The sequence below is a fragment of the Delphinapterus leucas genome, chromosome 15 (genome assembly GCF_059928025.1).
Source record: "Delphinapterus leucas isolate spDelLeu-1000000601 "Yukka" chromosome 15, BTC_Dleu_Yukka2, whole genome shotgun sequence".
Taxonomy (NCBI): Eukaryota; Metazoa; Chordata; class Mammalia; order Artiodactyla; family Monodontidae; genus Delphinapterus; species Delphinapterus leucas.
In genome coordinates this window covers 61693453-61711097 of record NC_143143.1, presented here as the reverse complement: position 1 = coordinate 61711097, position 17645 = coordinate 61693453, and the positions used below count along the sequence as shown (strand labels likewise).

The 17645-nt window shown below is 51.3% G+C and overlaps 2 protein-coding genes across 2 annotated transcripts; one reads left to right on the top strand and one right to left on the bottom strand.

Annotated features, from left to right (window-relative positions):
* Positions 1-367: 367 nt before the first annotated feature.
* Positions 368-12577, bottom strand: REM1 (RRAD and GEM like GTPase 1). The gene is made up of 5 exons (XM_030762934.2): positions 12057-12577; positions 10613-11117; positions 9490-9578; positions 5468-5669; positions 368-4206 (listed from the first exon to the last, which is right to left on the bottom strand). Exons 2-5 carry the CDS (start codon positions 10950-10952, stop codon positions 3935-3937), a joined length of 903 nt encoding a protein of 300 aa, XP_030618794.1. The 5' UTR covers positions 10953-11117; positions 12057-12577; the 3' UTR covers positions 368-3934.
* A 2122-nt stretch (positions 12578-14699) lies between these two features.
* DEFB124 (defensin beta 124) lies at positions 14700-16788 on the top strand. The gene is made up of 2 exons (XM_022592764.2): positions 14700-14818; positions 16619-16788. The coding sequence occupies exons 1-2, from the start codon at positions 14761-14763 to the stop codon at positions 16771-16773; spliced, it is 213 nt and encodes a 70-aa protein (XP_022448472.1). The 5' UTR covers positions 14700-14760; the 3' UTR covers positions 16774-16788.
* The last annotated feature ends 857 nt before the right edge of the window (positions 16789-17645 follow it).

Genomic DNA, 17645 nt, shown 5'->3' with positions numbered 1-17645 from the left:
TTACAAAGCAGCCAGCTGTGACTCTCTCTACCCCCCTTACCTTCCTTCAGAGCACATACCCTTATCAAAGTTTGCTGAGTAAAGGAAGGACTGAGCTGTGCCTGGGAGATGTGAATTTCTCACCATCCAAGGACAAGGGAGTTCCAGCCTGAACCTGATTCCTTGGGGGTCCCCGAGTGGAAGCTTCGTGCCCTTGGCTGAGAAATTGGAACTTTCCGTCAGGGCCAGTGATCCTCAGTATTTGAGTAGCCAGGCTGGGGTGTGCTGGGATCCAGGTGGCCTTCATCTCGTCTGGATCAGGACAGCACAGTTTGTGGCCTTCCCCCAAAGCAAAAGGAGGGGGGAGACTCTGAGGAGACTTGGGGCCCCTGGGGAGACATTCCTCTTTCCAGAGCTTTATCACTTTTTCCATAACAGTGCCCTCCCTTCAAGGTGGAAAGTCGCAGCTGGTGGCTGAGTATAATCTCAATGTGCTTTTGTTCTCCACCCTGCCCCCAGCCCAGGGAGCAGGGTGCTGGGCAGACACCAGCTTGCGCCGGACTGGCTGTACCGTCGGACAGTGCGATATAGTTGAGCCTTTCACACCAAGGGACTAGGCTTCCCTGGTTCGAATCCTGGCTAAATATTTGCTCACTGTGCAACCTTGGCAGGGTATCTGCTATAGTTTCTCCATCTGAAAACTGGCATGGTGATAATATGAGAAGTTTTGAGGATTTAATATGCAAAAAGCACTTAACACAGCACCTGATACATGGTAAGAGTGATGGAACTGTTTGCTGTTGTTATTACATGACCTTGGGAGATTCTTCTTTCTCTGGGTCTCAGTTTCCCCAACTGTACAATGAAGATGGCAGTTCCTACCTGACTCTTGACAGCTGATCTGGGTGTGAATCCTGACTACCCTTTCTTGCTGTGTGGCCTTGGACAAATTTCTTGTGTTCTCTTAGCCTCAATGTGCTCATCTGTTATCTGCTAAATGGTACCTATTAAGTAGATGGTGATGATGAAATGAGAAAATGTGTACCAAGCATGGAGCATGGGGCCTACCACATAGAAAGAGCTAAAACAAAGTTAGCTTTTTGCTTTTTTTTTGGTTTTTTTTTTTGGTTTGTTTTTATGTCTGAGAAAGAACTTTCTAAACTATAATAGGCCATGTCCCTGGGAGGAATATTGTGGTTTTCTTACATGCTTTCCCAGCCATGCCTTATTTACAGACTCCTAGAATCAGAGAGATCAGGTTTGGAAGGGCCCTTTAACAGATTGGTTAATTAATCCATTCCACAAATATTTAGTGATCCCCTACGATGAGCCAGGTACTGATGCAGGTGTTGAGGAGAGAGCAGCACCAAGGGTTTTGCCCTTGCGGACGTCTCATTCCTGTGGGGGAGGCAGACAGCAAACGTGTGAGTACATGAGTGTATGCTACAAGCTCAGATTCAATCCCTTTATGTTACAGATGGGAAAACTGAGGCCCAAGAAGGGAAGAGAGTTTCCTAAAGTCCTCCAGTGTCTTAATAGGGCAAATACTCCCAAGCGAGTCTTCACGGTCTCAAAATATCTTACCCTAAACAAACTCTGGTTTCCCTAATGTTTTAAGATATGATAGCAGGAACCAGCATTTCCTGAATCTTCCTAGACACAGAAACTGTTATAAGTACTTGACACATCTTAAGTCATTTAATCCTCACATCAATCCTGAGGGAGGGAATTGTCATGAATCCCATTTTATAGATGGGGAAGCTAAGGCACAGAGAGATGGAGGAGAGCAGGGGTTGAATACTGACCCCCTGGTTTAGGGCCCATGCCCTCCACCACTGTGCTGTCTTGCTGTGTTGGCTGCATACTCACCCCTGCATCTAGTCTGCACTATTTCTTTCTTTCTTCCCTCCCCTGCCTTCCCCCAATCCCGGTCTCAATGATTTCTTCCACAATCTGAGTAGCTTTGGGTACTCCCTTTCTGGCCCTCAATTTCCCCATCTGTGAGTTAAGAGGATTATTTTCATGACCACCCTGATTTTTAGCACCCTACCAGTTTGTAATTATTTTAATCATATACGTGTTTTCTAGTCTGTTTTCCCCACCAGACTGTGAGCTCCAGGGAGCAACACCCTACTCCTTCTTCACCACTATGTCCCTAGAACCTGGCACTGTGCCCTGCACTTAGTAGGCCCTCAGTTAATATTTGCGGATGAAGAAAGGAAGGAATCACGCTGATTGTCCCCAGGTTTTTCCAAACCAGCTCCTGCGCTCTCTCCCTGGCCCTCTTCCTTTCTCAGCCTGTGGGGCCTCCTCCCTCCCTCCCTCTCACCTCCCAGGGCCGGCTTGGGCCCTCCATCCGGCCTGCATTTTTCTGGGTTTGATATCATTTTTTCCACTCTCCCGGGCTGCTGCCGGCTGCCTCTGCCAACTTTCCACAACTATAGCCCCTCCCCCATGACCACAGGCCTCCAGAGACAGCTTAGGGTGGGGGAAGACCCTCCTCCTTTTCCCTTCCCCAGGCTGGAGTTGGGATAGGAAAGTAAGTGCCATCAGTGCCCTGCTGGCAAGATTGGGGGGGTCACAGCTGGAGGATGGCTCGCCTGCTTGTGCTCTGGTGTTCCTGGCAGCAGGGACATGGCCGATGTGGGGGGCTGAGGCATCTGGGCAGGCAGCTGGCTGGGGTCAGGGGTGTCAGGCATCAGGGACACAATGGTCCAAACTGTTTGCATCATGTTCTCCTCTCAAAGTAGTGACACCGCTTCCCCTTATGCTGGAAACTCCTGACCTGACCCCCAAGGCCCATCCCCAGCCATGGTGCCTCACTACCTCCTACTTCCCACACAGACATAGGAGGAGGCTGGGCCCTGAGGTCTGGTCCTTACCCTTACTGGCTGGGCGACTCTGGGGTGCTCACTTCCCCTCTCTGGGCTTCAATTTCCAAAGCTAGAAAACGGAATGAGTCGGACTAAATCGGGGGTCCATCCTGGGGATTAATGGATTGAGTTTCATGGAGTCCACCTGCCCCCTTTCAATTGTGTGCAAAACCGTGTTTGAAAGCCCATTTCCCTGGGAGTCTATAGTTTTTTGTTACATTCTCCAAGAGAGCTGTGGATAAGCTGGCCACAGACTCTAGCCTCACAAGCCTGGGCTGGAATCCTGGCAACTTCACTTACAGCTGCTGTGTGACCTGGAGCACAAGCCTTCACTGCTCTACGCCTGTTTTCTAACTAGTTAAACATGGGTCGTGAAGGTTAATAGTTGTGACAGCTTAGCACCCAGTCAGCTCCCAACAAACACCAGCTATTATATTGCTAAGATGAGGGCGAAGATTTTTTTTTTCAGAGAATATTTGGTGAATTTATAATCTAAAAAAACGAGTTAATGAGAGAATAGGAGGTCATCACACTAAACTGTGGTTGCTTGTGCTCCACTGTGTCTCTCTCAAAGTCGTGGCGCAGGGGCTGTGCCCAGTGGTTCAGAGAAGGGCCTGAATGCATAAGTGGTCCAGTGATTTTACTGACTAACCCTGACACCCAAGTCAGCAGGCCAACCCAGTCGGCAGCCCGTGTAGATGGAAAAGCGGGAGGTGGAGACGCCTGGAAGAGCCCAAAAGAAGAGATCTGGGCACTCAGACAGGACATCCTTCTGGTCTGGTTTATTGTGGGGGAATTTCTGAGGGTTGGCCAGAGCCCAAGGACAAGGAAGACTTTTTACAAAAAGACACGCACTGCATGAAAACCCCAATTTAGGCTTTGGCCCCATGGTCTGTCCATCACTTGCCCAGGGCAGAGAGGTCCGTGAAGTTGCGACTGGGGAGATGCTCTGTACGTTGGGGGAGTGGGCGGCCAAGGCCCACGATGCAGACTGCAAGCCACAGAGACTCTGCCTCTCCGTGGCCCTGGTGGAGATTAGAATGCACCCCAGTGCCCCCCACCCAGAGAGTGGGCGGGTGGCCTCAGAGCACGGCCAGGTTGTGGCAGGACTTGGAGCGGGCCTTGAGTGCCCGGCGGCGGGCGCTGCGGGCAGTTAAGCGTGCCAGGAAGTGTCGAGCCCGCTGGCCTAGGCTTGCCCGTCGTCGGGGGGCCGGTGGCTCCCGGCCTGCGCAGTTCCCGCGGCGCAAGCGCAGTTGGCGCACTACGCCTTCGAAGAGCTCCGCCACGTTGTGCTGCAGCGTGGCTGACGTCTCGATGAATTTGCAGTCGAACACCACAGCGCAGGCGCGGCCCTCTGAGGGGGCGGGGTCAGTGAGCCAGGGCGGAGCCACAACCGGAAAAAGGAGATAAAGGTAGCAGGAGGTGTGTTCAATCTCAACCGGAAGCACGATTTTTCCTTTCCCCATACCTTGTGCTGCGTGCCAGGGGACTCAGAGATAAATCTGGCTTTGAGGAGTTAGTTCACAGGTTAGTGACTGATACTGATAGCAGAATGAGGCTGGGAAGACTGGGAGGTCCCACGGAAGGGTCTTGACTGCCATGGCAGGGGTCTAATCTGTGCATCAGAATTGTCTGGGGGAGCATGTTAAAATGCAGGTTGCTGAGCCCACCCGCAGATATTCCGATTCGGTAGGTGAGGCCTGGGAACTAGCGATTCAACAAAATCTCCTGGGGATCATGTTGCAGAATTTTGGGACGTCTGCTCATAAAGCATATGGTCTTTCGTGTCCAGGATGCCACTGGGCTGGATGCAGGGGCCTGGGTTCTAGTCCTCAGTGGCTGGTGACCCTGTAGAACTGGCCTCCCCACTCTGGGTCTCAGTTTCCATATTTTTTAGATTTCGCCCTGTGAGTAGGGCCATTTTTAGATCGTTATGGGTCCCACCTGATACATCAATTGTATTAAAATATTCCCCATCCCACTTTAAATACAATTTAAGTATAACTTTAAACATTTTGGTTCGCAGTTGCTGGCTGACACAATATTATGTTTTGTACACAAAGCTCTGTGAAATTTGAATTTATCATTTTCTCACTGTATTTTGGAGTCAATAATTGTCTTGATGTAAGCCCTTGGAAAGCTTACAGGCACTGAGCCTATCATGCCTGGTGAATGAAGTGTCTCAGACTAAGGGCATTGGGTCACATAGGGGAATTTTTAGGCAAAGAAGTGACAAGGTCAGCTCTGGTTCGGGAAAACTCTGGCAGCTGGTGAGGAGAACCGATTGAGTGGGGATAGAGAAGTACCGGGGTTGGCCCAGGCTAAAGTGGAGATGCCAGGATGGGGCAGAGGCTCTGGGCATGGGGACAGGAAGGGAATGTGGGGTTAAGGGAGGTGGACCCGACAAGGTCTGGGGACTGGTCTGAGGGAATGGGAGAGGAGGCAAGCCAAGAATGGTTTCTAGCTTTCAGGCTTAGGCAAGTAGATGCAGGATGGAGGTGGCCGGGGTGGAGGTGGGGGGGCACGAGTCACTGAGATCGAGGAGCACTGGAGGAGACGCAGTGACAACAGGGCTAAGAGAAAGGTGGAGGAGGAGGGTGGAGTGGAGGGCTCACCTTCCACGGAGACTTCCCGGCAGCGTGCCAGGTCCGCCTTGTTGCCCACCAGGATGATGGGCACGTGGTCCGCCTGATATGTGCGCCGCAGCTGAATGCGGAGCTCAGAGGCACTCTCGAAGCTGCCCCTGTCTGCGATGGAGTACACGATAACGTAGGCACTGCCCACCTGCAGGCACGACTCCTGGCTCCAGCTTTCATCCTGTAGGGGAGGGAACCCAGGCCCATCCTCAGACGGTACCTAGGCCCTGGCTGAGAAAGGAGGGGCTGGGATGGTCTAATGGGTGGGATGGGGCTGAAGTTGATACTTTGGACAGGTTGGGGGACAAATTCTGCCATAATTCCCTGTGTCACCCTGGGAGACCACCGATCTTCTCTGAGCCACAGTTTCTCTGCTTGAAAAATTGGGCTAATGACACTACCTCACTCCATTCTCTCATTCATTGGTTCCTTCTGTAGGCCGGGCACTGGAGACAAAAGATTTATTGGGTTCTGCTAAGGAGAGTTCTGGCTTTGCCTTTTCAGCACTTTTGTCTGGTTTGAGGAGGGTTTGGTCTTGCTAGACAGTCCTTTTGGCTTTTTGCAGTCCAGAGTTAAGAAAAAAAAAAGGAAGGGAGAGAAGTAGGGACAGGAGGCTGTCTTCCGGGGAGGTGTTTTTCTGGATACTCTTGAAGAGAGAGTTGAAGGAGCAACTGTGGCGTGTAAGGGAAGGGGGTGGGAGAGGCAAGGGGCATTTTAAGACGTGGAGTCCATTCAAGATGTTTGACAAGGAAAGGAAAGAACTGGAGTAATTTTGATATTGTTTTGGATGACGCTCTTTTGTCAGGGACAGCACTCCGAGACTGAACCACCTAGGTAACAGCTTTCTAAGTGTTTCTAAGTGTTTAAGGAGACCCAGTACCTGCCCTCCAAAAGCTCATGATTAGGAAGGGATGCTACGAAAATGGAGAGATATAATGCGGTGTGATAAGTACCATTAAGAGAGGCATATGCAGGGACGTCCCTGGCGGTCCAGTGGTTAAGACTCGTGCTTCCAATGCAGGGGGTGCGGGTTCGATCCCTGGTCAGGGAACTAAGTTCCCACATGCTGTGCAGCTCAGCCAAAAAAAAGAGAGCCATATGCAAGTGGCTGGAGGACCCATGGGGCTTGGGGTGGGGGTAGACCAGGAGAACTCAACTGGGCAGAGTGTGGGAGGGCTTCACGGTGGACTGGGGGTTGGGGTTAGAAAGGATGAGCAGGCTGAGTAGGGGGAAGAGAGTGGGCAAGAGTGGGAAATGCCGAGCGTGGTGGAAGCATTGTTTGTGAGGGGAAAAGAAGCCAGAAAAGTTTTCTGATAACTAAATAAGGTAGATAAGTAGGAAAGCATTGGATCCACGGTCAACATCATTGTCAAAAGGGGTAAGTTCTGAACAGCTGTACTGATCCTTCCCCGGGGCCAAATAACCCTGAACTGAGTCAGACAGATGTGGGTTCTTATTTTGGGTTCTTAGCTGTGACTATGGACAGGTTCCTTCCTCCCTCGGAGTCTGTTTTCTCATTTGTAGAATGAGAGGGTGGGTGTTGACCATTCATTCATTCATTGCACAAATATTTATGGAAGATTTGCTATGTGTTAGCATCACAAAAGCTGGTTGGTACATGGATTGGTGGGTAAGAACCCCTTGGGGGTGTGATTAAAAATATAGATTCCAGAACCCCACTTTTATAGGTTCTATTTCATTAGGCCTGGGGTGAGACTTGAGAATCTGATTTCTAATACTCTTCAGGTGACCCTGATGGTCAGCGAGGCTGGGGTACTACTGGATGAACCAAAGGCCCTCCCAGTTCTGTCAGATTTTGCCTCTCGGACATCAACATGGACCCTCTCTGCATGGACCCTCTTTGGGAACTGCCTTCATAGACACTGGCCAGGGAAACTGTAGGGAAATCAAGGGCCAGAGAAGAGAACACTTTCTCAAGGCCACCCAGCCAGCTGGGCACAGAATTCCAATTCCTGCCTTCTAGTCTGTCTCCCAAATGGGACTTCCAGTCTGATCACTCTTCTTAATTCACTGGACTCTGTCCCATAGGATTCTCAACTGCATCCAAAAAGTAGACCCTCCTTCACCAGTCTGTGAGCTCCATGAGGCCAGGAGGCATGTCTGCCTTAATCACTGATGGGTCTTCAGTGTCCTGGCCCATTATAAATATCCAGCCAGTGTTTCTTTTTTCTTCCTTCCTTTCTTTTTTTAAAAATAAAGCTTGGGTGTGACCTGGCCACTGGATCCCCAAGGCCTTCCGCTGGCCCTAGGATGTGGGACCCTCAAGGCTGCTGCCCTCAGGCTGGCCCTGAGGCTGGCTGTGTGTGATGGGCCTGCAGGGACCTGATGTCGGACCCCCGGGCAGACCTTGCATATCTGGGTTTGGTCATGGTGCCCTCCCTTCACCCTGGCTGAGGTGGGGACTAGCCAGCCAGTGTTTCTTTTTTTTCTTTCTTTTTTTTTTTTTTTGCGGTACACGGGCCTCTCACTGTTGGGGCCTCTCCCGTTGCGGAGCACAGGCTCCGGACACGCAGGCTCAGCGGCCGTGGCTCACGGGCCCAGCCGCTCCGCGGCATGTGGGATCTTCCCAGACCGGGGCACGAACCCGCGTCCCCTGCATCGGCAGGCGGACTCTCAACCACTGCGCCACCAGGGAAGCCCCAGCCAGTGTTTCTTAATAAACAAGTGAGTGAAGGAGTGGAACCTCAGATGGAGGTTCAGAAGGTGATGCTCCCAGTGGGGATGGTCCTAGTGCATAAGAGTATAAGCTTTGGGCTATTATAAATCTGGGTTTGAATCCCACTTGCTATCTGAGAACTTGGGACACATAACCTCTCTGAGCTTTGATTTCCTCATTGGTAGGATGGGAATCAGAAATACACTCATTGTATAGTTTTTGTCTTGACTGAATGTCAAAATATATGTCTAGTGTTCAGCACAGGGGCTGACACTTAGGAAGAAGGTGCTCCATAAATGTCAGCTGCTCTTAGGAGAACCATCATCATTATTATGATGCTCATTTGGACCTGGGTTTCCTTTTATGCTAGTTAAAAGGAATTGGTCTCATAGCTCCTTCATCCCTAGATTTGGGCCTATCTCTGGAGCTGTCAGCCATTCTTGTCAATCACCCAACATTGCCCTCCTAAGCCCCACCCTGTGGGCAGGGCCTCCCTGAGTGTTAGGGGAGGGGCCTACCCCCTAGAGAGATGGGAGCCCAGGTGATTTTTAGATCCTTTTTGCTTAGTTGCTTTTCTTCAAAGTTCTACAATGAGCATGTGTTACCTGTATAGCAAGAAAAAAGACTCAACAAGATAAACAAAGGTAAGAAAACTCAAGCAAGATAAGAAAAGCATAATGGGGACATGTCCCTGCCCAATGCTCTCTTCCTGCTTTGGAATGGGCTAGGGAAGGACGTCTTTGGTGTCCTCTTTTTACTAGCTACGAAGTCATGATCGATAAGAATTATCATTATTTACAATTCTTCACTCACGTTCAGCATTTTTTCATGCTCCAAACTGTGCTTATCTCTGTGAAACTGCATAAGAAGTTTAAAAAAACTAGCTGGTAAGGAAGGCAGGAATGATCCACCCATTTATTAGGTGAGAAAACTGAAGCTCAGGGTGGGTAAGTCAGTTGCACAAAGCCAACTGGTAAGACAAAGGAGGAGGGGGTTCAACCTCAGGCTAAATCTGGTGTTCCTTTTTCTGTACAATATGGGTGGGTGGAATGGGATAAGGGTGCTCATGAGGGGAAGATTTGCAGGGGGAGAAGCACATCTTGGGGGATGGCTGTGAGGAGAGGATGAATGGAGTGAGAAAGGGGGGTCAGGGTCATGAGGTTCTCCTGGCTTTCGTTGGAAAGGCTGCTTAGGAGCTGTGGGTTTGGGGAGGTGCTGAGGATGGGCCCTGCCCTGTCCCTCCTCTGTAGTGTCCTAGGAGGGGACAGGAATCTGGTACTAGCCTCAGCACCCCTCCCCCCAAATCCTGCTTGTTGTGCCATACCAGTTTCTCAGCCTCCCAGGTGTCCATGACCAGCAGTGTGGTATCCTCTCCATCCACCGTGAGGGTCCTCTCGTACACATCTCCTGCAACTGAGGAAAGACACGGATTTCAGGGAGGAGATGCAGGCCTGGGGAGGATGCAGGCCTCCCTAACCCCTCTTTCCGCCCCCTCCACTTCTCCTTGAAGTGCTCACCATATTTGTTAGATGTCTGTCTCTCCTGATAGGCCAAGAAACACCATGAGGAGCCCCTGTCCCACCAGCTGCCAGCACAGTATCTGGCACACAGTAGGTGCTGAGAAAGGTTTTGTTGGTTTGGTTGATTGAATGAGTGTGGGGCGGTGGGGTTAAATTTGGGCTGGGAGTTCTCTCTGGCTTAGTGTATGCTTCAGGCAGGTCCCGTTACCCTCTCTGGAACTCTGTCTCCCTATCTGTCATACATACCGGTGTACATGTGTACATATGGGTTCACACTCTGAGCAGTCAGGGCTGGAGAAAGGGCGTGGTCAGAGTGTCCCCACCTCCTCTCTGCCTTTAACCTCCCCTCTCCCCCCACTCACCCTGGGTCCTCTCTGCCAGTCCTGCAGGGACTCATCTTCATTTCCTCTGTCCAGTCCCTGATCCCCATCATTCTGGGACCCCAGGCCCTCTCAGCTCACTGCACCTCTTGGGAATAAAGGAACCCAGGGCCCAACTTAAGAGTCTGGGAGTCTCCATTTTGGGTAGGATCTTAGTTCGGCTGCAGGTCATGGTGGGCATGGATGGCTGTCTGTGGGGCAGGGTCTGAGGGTTGGGAGGAAGTTCACCATTTCTTTATACTTGGGACTTGTGGAACTCAGAATTGCTTCCCTTACGACATGAAAATGAATCACACACCTCTCACCCATGAGAAATTAGCACAATTCTCATTCACCATTCAAGGAATTTCCCTCCTGTGGATCTTTGTGCAGGCTGTGCCCTGCACAACTCCAGGGGGTGATCATTCACTTCATAGTCTATGTGAAAGATGCCCCTCAGAGTTGAGCAGTGCATGAGTTGTACAACTGTTCTTGGCAGCGTTATGCCCCAGATAACAGGGATTTCACTCCATTGACCGCATCCCTTCCCAGCCCACAGGGTCCCTACCTCCCAGCTGTTCATGGAGATCCCGCTCTTGTTTTCCTGCAAAGAGGTTGGCCAGGCTGGTCTTCCCTACACCAGGATCTCCAAGCAGTACCACACGGTAGAGGGCCTCCCAGGAGCCTTCAGAGTCGCTGGATTCAGAGGACCAACCACTGGGGGCAGATGAAGGTTGCCGGGTGGGGGTGTTGAGGGAGGCTGATTGGCCCAGTCGGGGATGCTGGGACTGTGTAGAAGGTGCTGTGCCCAGGAGGCCAGGCTGGTGGCCCCGGGTGGACAGGGGCAGTGGAGTACTGGCTCGGCGACGCAGGGGGGTCTTTGCCTCTTGCTGAGTATTTAGTGTCATCCTTGGGAAGGGGGGTTTCCTTCTTTCCTTCGGCAGGAAGGGGGAGTGGGTGGTGAGCCAGGTGCTTTGAGCCCCTTCTCCTGTAGAGTCCTGATGAGCTGCTGCGACGGCTCTGACGGCTTCCTCCAGAGCCGTCTTTCTAGTCCTTCTAGTAGTCCTTCCTTCCTTTGAGTTCAAATGGGAGGAGGAGGTGCCTCAGATTCTCCCTGTGGGGGCTTTCTGGCTTCAGGCCCAGAGAGAACCTGGGTCAGGCTGGGAGGGGTGAGTGCGTGTGAACACACACATGCATGCACACCCAGAGGCCATTTCCTATGCCTTGAGGATAACCCACTCCCCCGTGATACACAGATAGGCAGAGGGGCAGCAGCCAGATAGGATGTCCACACAAGCATGCACACAGAGCTGCCCCAGCCATTCAGAACATGAGATCCACGTTCACGAAAGACACCCGAATTGCCCCCTTCTCTTCTTCCCCACAGGTCTCTTCCCCACGGTTCGGTTCGGGGTTGGGAGGTACGGAGGAGGGTTGAGAGCCCCGGGGGGATTCACTTCTGCTGCCCGATCCCACGAGAGCTGAGGAAGAGGCAGGACAGGCAACTTGGTCCTGCTAAAGGCTAGGGGGTCTGGGGGTTCCCTCCAGCTGAAACCTGAGAGCCCCGGTGCCATGGGAACAGCGTGTCCGGCCCGCCCCCTCCGTGAAAAATTCAGAAGCGGCTGGCACTACGGCCTCCAGCTGCTGTGGGGGCGCGGGGGCTTCGAAGCAGCCGGACCCCAGATTTGGTGACAGGAAGGGGTCCCGGTGGTGAGGCGGGTGGAGAGGAGACCTACAGGGCCCAGGAGGGCATGCCATTCCCGGAGTCCGAGCTTCCCCGGCCCGGGGGTCCTGGGTGTGAGTCCCCAGATCCCGGGAGGGTTCCCTGTCTCAGGGAACAGCCCTCCGGGCCCGAGATCCGGGGGCCCTCACCCCGGGACGCGGGTTCGAGGCCCCCCTCTTCCCTGCCTGTACCGCAGAACCCCCCCGCCCCCCCCCGTCGCCCCATACGGGCGCCTGGCGAACTCCGCACCAACTTGACTAAGTTGGTGGCGGGCTGCGCGGGCCTTTACCTCGGTGTGGGGAGGGGTCCAGGGTCCCCGGCCGCCAAAGCTGCCGGGCGCACCAGGCTGTACCACTGCCTCGCAGCATTGCCCCTCAGGCCAGTCCCGCCCCAACGCCCGGGCCGAGGGAGGAGCCGCGACCCCGCCCCGTCCAGCCCCGCCCCATTAGGGCAGCCCCGGGGTCTCCGCCCCAAGGCCTTGGCCGCTGAATGACTTTTCGCAGAGCTCAGCTGACCCTCCACTTCAAGTACTTAGCCAGGGGTGGGGGGCGAGAGAGGGGAAGGATACGGGTTCTGAATTCCTGAGCCTGGATCCCCTCTGCATCTGCATCTATCCACTCCAGCAATGGGGCACACCAACTTTAGCCTTCACAAAAACCGCTTGAGGAACTTGTTAACTCTTCAGATTCCAGGTCCCACCCTGCAAGAGAGGCAGATTCAGCAGTCCTGGCAGAGAGGATGGGGAATCTGCATTTTAAACAAGTGTCTAAGTGAGCCTGACCCAGAGTTCATAGACCCCACTTTGAGAAACTCTGCTTCGGATTGAGAATTAATTTTGGGAAGTGGCTTGAGGGGCGGAGGGAGCCCAGGAAGTCTGCGCTGACGCGTTCTGAATGTCTTGTTTTGGCAGCGGTCATTCATTCTTTCGGCAGATTCTAGGGTAAGCGCCCCTTATGCAGCTAGGGCTGTTCCGTGCCTGGAAGAATGGCTGTCCCCTACTTGATGAATATCTACTGGGCTCCTGTGTTGTGCCTGGCATGGTTGAGCACTTTGCCTGGATTATTAGCTCATTTAATCCTGATACCACACTAAGAGGATGAACAAACTGCGGCTTACCTGGGCTTGGCACTCAGGTCTCTGCCTATTGTCCCTTTCTATCACGGTCTGTGCTTCCCCCGCCACCGCCCCCCCCCACCGCCCCCTCAAGTCTTCCTAGGCCTGTAGGAGGAGAAAAGAGACACTGTGAACTTGGTACAGAAGAGAAGCTGGCTGTAGGGAACTTGTGATTTTGGCCATCCATGGGTCTTTGAGCAAGGTGCTTCCTTTTAGGTCATGATGGACTGGGGCAGGCATGTATGCGGGCCCCACGGCGACCAGCCTGTACCTGTGGGTGGAGCTCATTGTCATGGCTGAGGGGGTCCAAGTGTCCAGCTCAGAGCAACTCCCACAGCAGTCTGGTAGACTAGCTCAGCCCCTGCAGGTCTTTGGGCAGATGCTAAACCCCCTCACGCCTGGTTTCCTTCTGTGGCTTGGCCCTCTAAGCTTTCCTTTGCCACCTACAAGATGGGCTGTGAGTGGCGCAGCACTGTCTGGGAGTGAGACACTCAATTGCTGTATGGCCTTCGGCAAGTCACCTCCCTTCTTTGGGTTTCAGTTTCTCTATTCAGAACTGAAATCTGAACAGTTTACATCCTTGCTACAAAACTTACAGTTGTCTACAATACAAAAGCCTGAACTTGGCATTCAAGACCCATTGTGCTCTGGCTTTGGTCCTCTACAAGGTCATTTCCAATCTCTTCCAACAAACTCCTTGCTCTAGCCAATACCCTACTCTTTCAGGCACATTCTGTTCCTTCTGCCTGAATACCCTCCCTGCTACTCATCTTTCAAGATGCAACTCAGATGCCTGTGTACCAGACACTGTTCTAAGCTCTGTACCCATATTATCTCAGTGGCCTCAAACTTCAGTGGCGCATTAGAATCACCTGGAGGGCTTGTTAAACCATAGCTTGCTGGGATCCACCCCCAGAACTTTTGATTCAGTGGGTTTGGATTGAGCTTGAGAATTTGCATTTCTAACAAGCCCCAGGTATTGCTGCTGCTTGCTAGTCTGGGTACCACACTTTGAGAACCATTGTATTATTTCCTTTAATCCTCTAAATGAGCTAGGTATCCATTACTTTCTGTGCGGTTTGCATTATTACTCTTCTCATTTTCTGAGTAAGCCTAAATACAGTTGGCCCTTGAACAACACAGGTTTGAAGTGCGCAGGTCCAGTTAAGTATTTTTTTCAGTAGTAAATACTGCAGTACTACATGATCTGAGGTTGGTTGAATCTGCAGAGGCAGAACCTCGGATATGAAGAACTGCAGATACAGAGGGCCAACTATAAGTTATAGGTGGATTGTTGACTGCCGTTGAGGGTTGGCGCCCCTAACCCCTGTGTTGTTCAAGGGTCAACTGTACATGCTTGTTTGAACGCGTCAGTGAGTTCTGGTTCCGTGTCTTCGGCATGGGAAGGGAACCTCCATGTATTTAGTCTTGCAAGGGAGGCTTGTCATCATTTCCTAGATGACAACCTGGAGCTCAGAGAGGCTAAGTGACTTGTGCAAGGTATCATAGTGATTAGAGGGAGATGCTGGCATTGAACCAGGTCTCTCTGAAACCAAGGCTTTCCCCACCCTCTCAGGTGGGGAAGAGGTACAGTTTCTGACCCAAAACATTGCTTCAGGACATTCTGTCCCCAGCTTCAGAGCTCAGCAACCTCCAGATGTTATGGCTGATCAGTTCCCCACGTAGCTGGCTGAGATCCACTGTATCCTTGGGGCCACAGGGCCTCAGGCTCCCACTTAGGTCTCCTGCTGCCCACACTCCTGCCTTGATCTGCAGCCCAATAAAGGCTGGGCCATAGGCATCAAGACTCGGTGTGCTTGGTTCCTCTTCTCTTATGTTCTCCCCAGTGGCCCCCTGCCCCGCTCTAGAGCCCTGTGGCCATGACACAGCTGCTTCTGCTTTTTGTGGCTTTCCTGGTCCTGGTTCATGTGCCGCCAGGTAACATCACCTGTGTATATGCGTGTGTGTGCGTGTGTGTGTGCGTGTGTGTGCGTGTGTATATGTGTATGTGTAGAAATGAAGGATAGGTTCTCAGCTTCTGGGGGACAGAGGAGGCCTAGACCAGCGTTTAAGTTCTGGCCTCACCACTGACTTGCTGGGCAGCTTAGAGTGTGTTGCTGAATCAGCCCATACCTCTGGTTCCTCATTTTTAAAATGGGATTCACTCAACAAATATTCATTATAAAGATATTTTCTGTGTTCCAGGCACTATTACAATGTCTGGAGATCAAGCAGTGAAAGCAAACAAGGTTCTTGCTTTCATGGAGCTGATATTTTAGTCAGTAGAGACAGAAAATCACCAAATAAACATGTAATATGTTAGAGATAAGTATTGGTACTACGAAGAATAAAAGCAAGACAAGACGCTAGTGTGTCAGGTGCATGTGGGAAGTGATGGAAGAGCTGATGGGGATGGTTGAAAAAGACCTCTGATACTTTTTTTTTTTTTTTTGCGGTACACGGGCCTCTCACTGTTGTGGCCTCTCCCGTTGCGGAGCACAGGCTCCGGACGCGCAGGCTCAGCGGCCATGGCTCACGGGCACGGGCCCAGCCGCTCCGCGGCATGTGGAATCTTCCCGGACCGGGGCACGAACCCGTGTCCCCTGCATCGGCAGGCGGACTCTCAACCACTGCGCCACCAGGGAAGCCCCTTGGGATCTCTTTTAATCCGGGGTGAGGCAGGGAAGCTTTTTCCCTCCATCTCCTACTCAGTCCCAGTTCTTCCGAGTTGCTGGGTATATATATATATAGAAATATCATATATCTAGAAATATCACTGTGACAGCCCTAAGTGGTCCTCCTCTCCTCACTTCCCACACCTGCCCTAATTGCATCACAGCACCCTGATCACTTATTTCAGGGCACTTACCGCAACTCTACTTATTGTATTTATTTGCTTGGGTTTTAACCCCCTTCCCTGTCAGGTGGAAGCTCCTTGAGGGCATGGACCATGGCCACCTTGTTCACTGTGATACTCCCAGTGCCCCATGTTTGCTGAATGAATCAATGAAGGAGGTGCCCCACACCATGCTGTGACCAAAGACCCTTGGAGGGGATATTGACCCAAAGCCTCACCTTTTTCATGGCCCATGGTTGGAAATTTCTTCACTAAATCGTAACATTAAACAGGTCCCTATGTGTGCAATGCAGTTTGAATAATGGTTACAAGTCTGGGCTCTGGAGCCAGATGGCCTGGATTTGAAGGCTGGCTCTGCTCCTTTAATGGCTGTGTGACCTTGGGCAAATTTGTTAATCTTTCCGTGCCTTGGTTTCCTTAACCCATATACTGGGATTATAATAAGACAAACTATAATCGAATATTGTTTTTATGAAAGGTGCTTAGAGTGTACTTGGGGTGTGGGTTAAGCTGAATGAGAAATTCATCTCTGATTTGTAACCAGTGGTTTAAATTATGATGTGTGGGTTAACCTCGACTGAGATCTGTGGTCTAAATTATAACTGATTGTATTATTTATGGCTAGTGGTCTAGCCTGTTACCTCTAGTCTAACCCTTGACCTGTGGTCATAGCTCTTGTTCTGTGGCCTCACTTATGACCTGAGGGCTGCTCTATGACCAGAGTCTATCTAACAAATGACTACAGAGCTAATTGGTAGCTTGTAGTCTAACTTGTGGTCAGTGGTCTAATCTGTGACCTTGATCTCTTGTTAAATCTGTGACCAGTGATATAACCTGCAACCCCTGGCTGGCTCTGTGACCCGGAGTCTTCCCCTGCATAGGGAGAAGTGAATTCAAACGGTGCTGGAAGGGCCACGGGGCCTGCCGGCCTTACTGCACGAAGTACGAAACCTACATGCACCTGTGCCCGGATGCCTCCCTGTGCTGTCTCCCCTATGGACTTAAGCCTCTGGCCTCCAAGCCTGAAAATGTTTAGCTGGTTCTGGGGCTGACATCCTTGCTCTCCAGTAAAGCACAAGCTGCCAGCTGTCTCCTCTTGTCATTGCCTCGCCACCCCTGGGGCTGGGGTGAGGGGCGGGGGAGGTCCAGAATGTGGGAGGGATGGAGGGATGGTTGATGGAGGGAAGTGAGGTATCCAAGGAGAGTGGGCATTAATGACCATTGTAAATGGTTCCGGTCCAGCCTGTATCACTTTCACTCTATCTAACTCCGGAAAAATTACTCTACTTCCATAAGCCTTCCCAGTCTCCTTATCTGTAAAATGGGGATAATGATAATATCAGGAGATTAGGAGTTTATAGAAGGAATGCAAAAAGAAAGATAGAGTTAATAGTAATGATAACAAGTTAATAATGGTAATAATTAACTTAATAATGGTAATAACTTAATAATGGTAATAATTAGTAATAATAGAGTTAATAATAAGCCTCTGGTATTCAGAATGAGATGGTATATTCGGCTTGAAAGGCAGGGCCTGTTGAGAGTGAAAGGATTTTTCTATGTTCATTTATCCTCTACGTTAGTATTTCAAGAGGCTGTCCAGGTAGAAAGGACCATGAGGATTTTATGAAAGCGAAGTTTTCACATATGCAGGGAGGGGTGACAGGAAAAGTCTGCTTCTCCCAGGACCAAGGAACTGGGAACAGCAAGGCAGGGAGAAAACGTGAGCAGAGTCCAGGAAGTGGGTAGACAGACATGCATTCTGATTACCCCGTATCAGGATTGTGTTTGGCTGAAAAAAATAGGAAACTCAACTTGTAGGGGCTTATGATTCTTACATCAAAAGAAATCTGGAGGTAGGCAGCAACCATGTTACCTCCAGATTCAGGGCAAACATCTGGGATCCTC

Bases quoted from the DNA above. Each gene is read 5' to 3' on its own strand.
- DEFB124 (XM_022592764.2), top strand. From the start codon at position 14,761: ATGACACAGCTGCTTCTGCTTTTTGTGGCTTTCCTGGTCCTGGTTCAT. The intron at 14,819-16,618 runs GTAACATCACCT...TCCCCTGCATAG, and splicing joins CCTGGTTCATGTGCCGCCAG to GGAGAAGTGAATTCAAACGG.
- REM1 (XM_030762934.2), bottom strand. From the start codon at position 10,952: ATGACACTAAATACTCAGCAAGAGGCAAAGACCCCCCTGCGTCGCCGA. The intron at 9,579-10,612 runs GTAGGGACCCTG...GTCTTTCCTCAG, and splicing joins TCTCCATGAACAGCTGGGAG to TTGCAGGAGATGTGTACGAG. The intron at 4,207-5,467 runs GTGAGCCCTCCA...CCGCCCCCTCAG, and splicing joins CCGGGAAGTCTCCGTGGAAG to AGGGCCGCGCCTGCGCTGTG.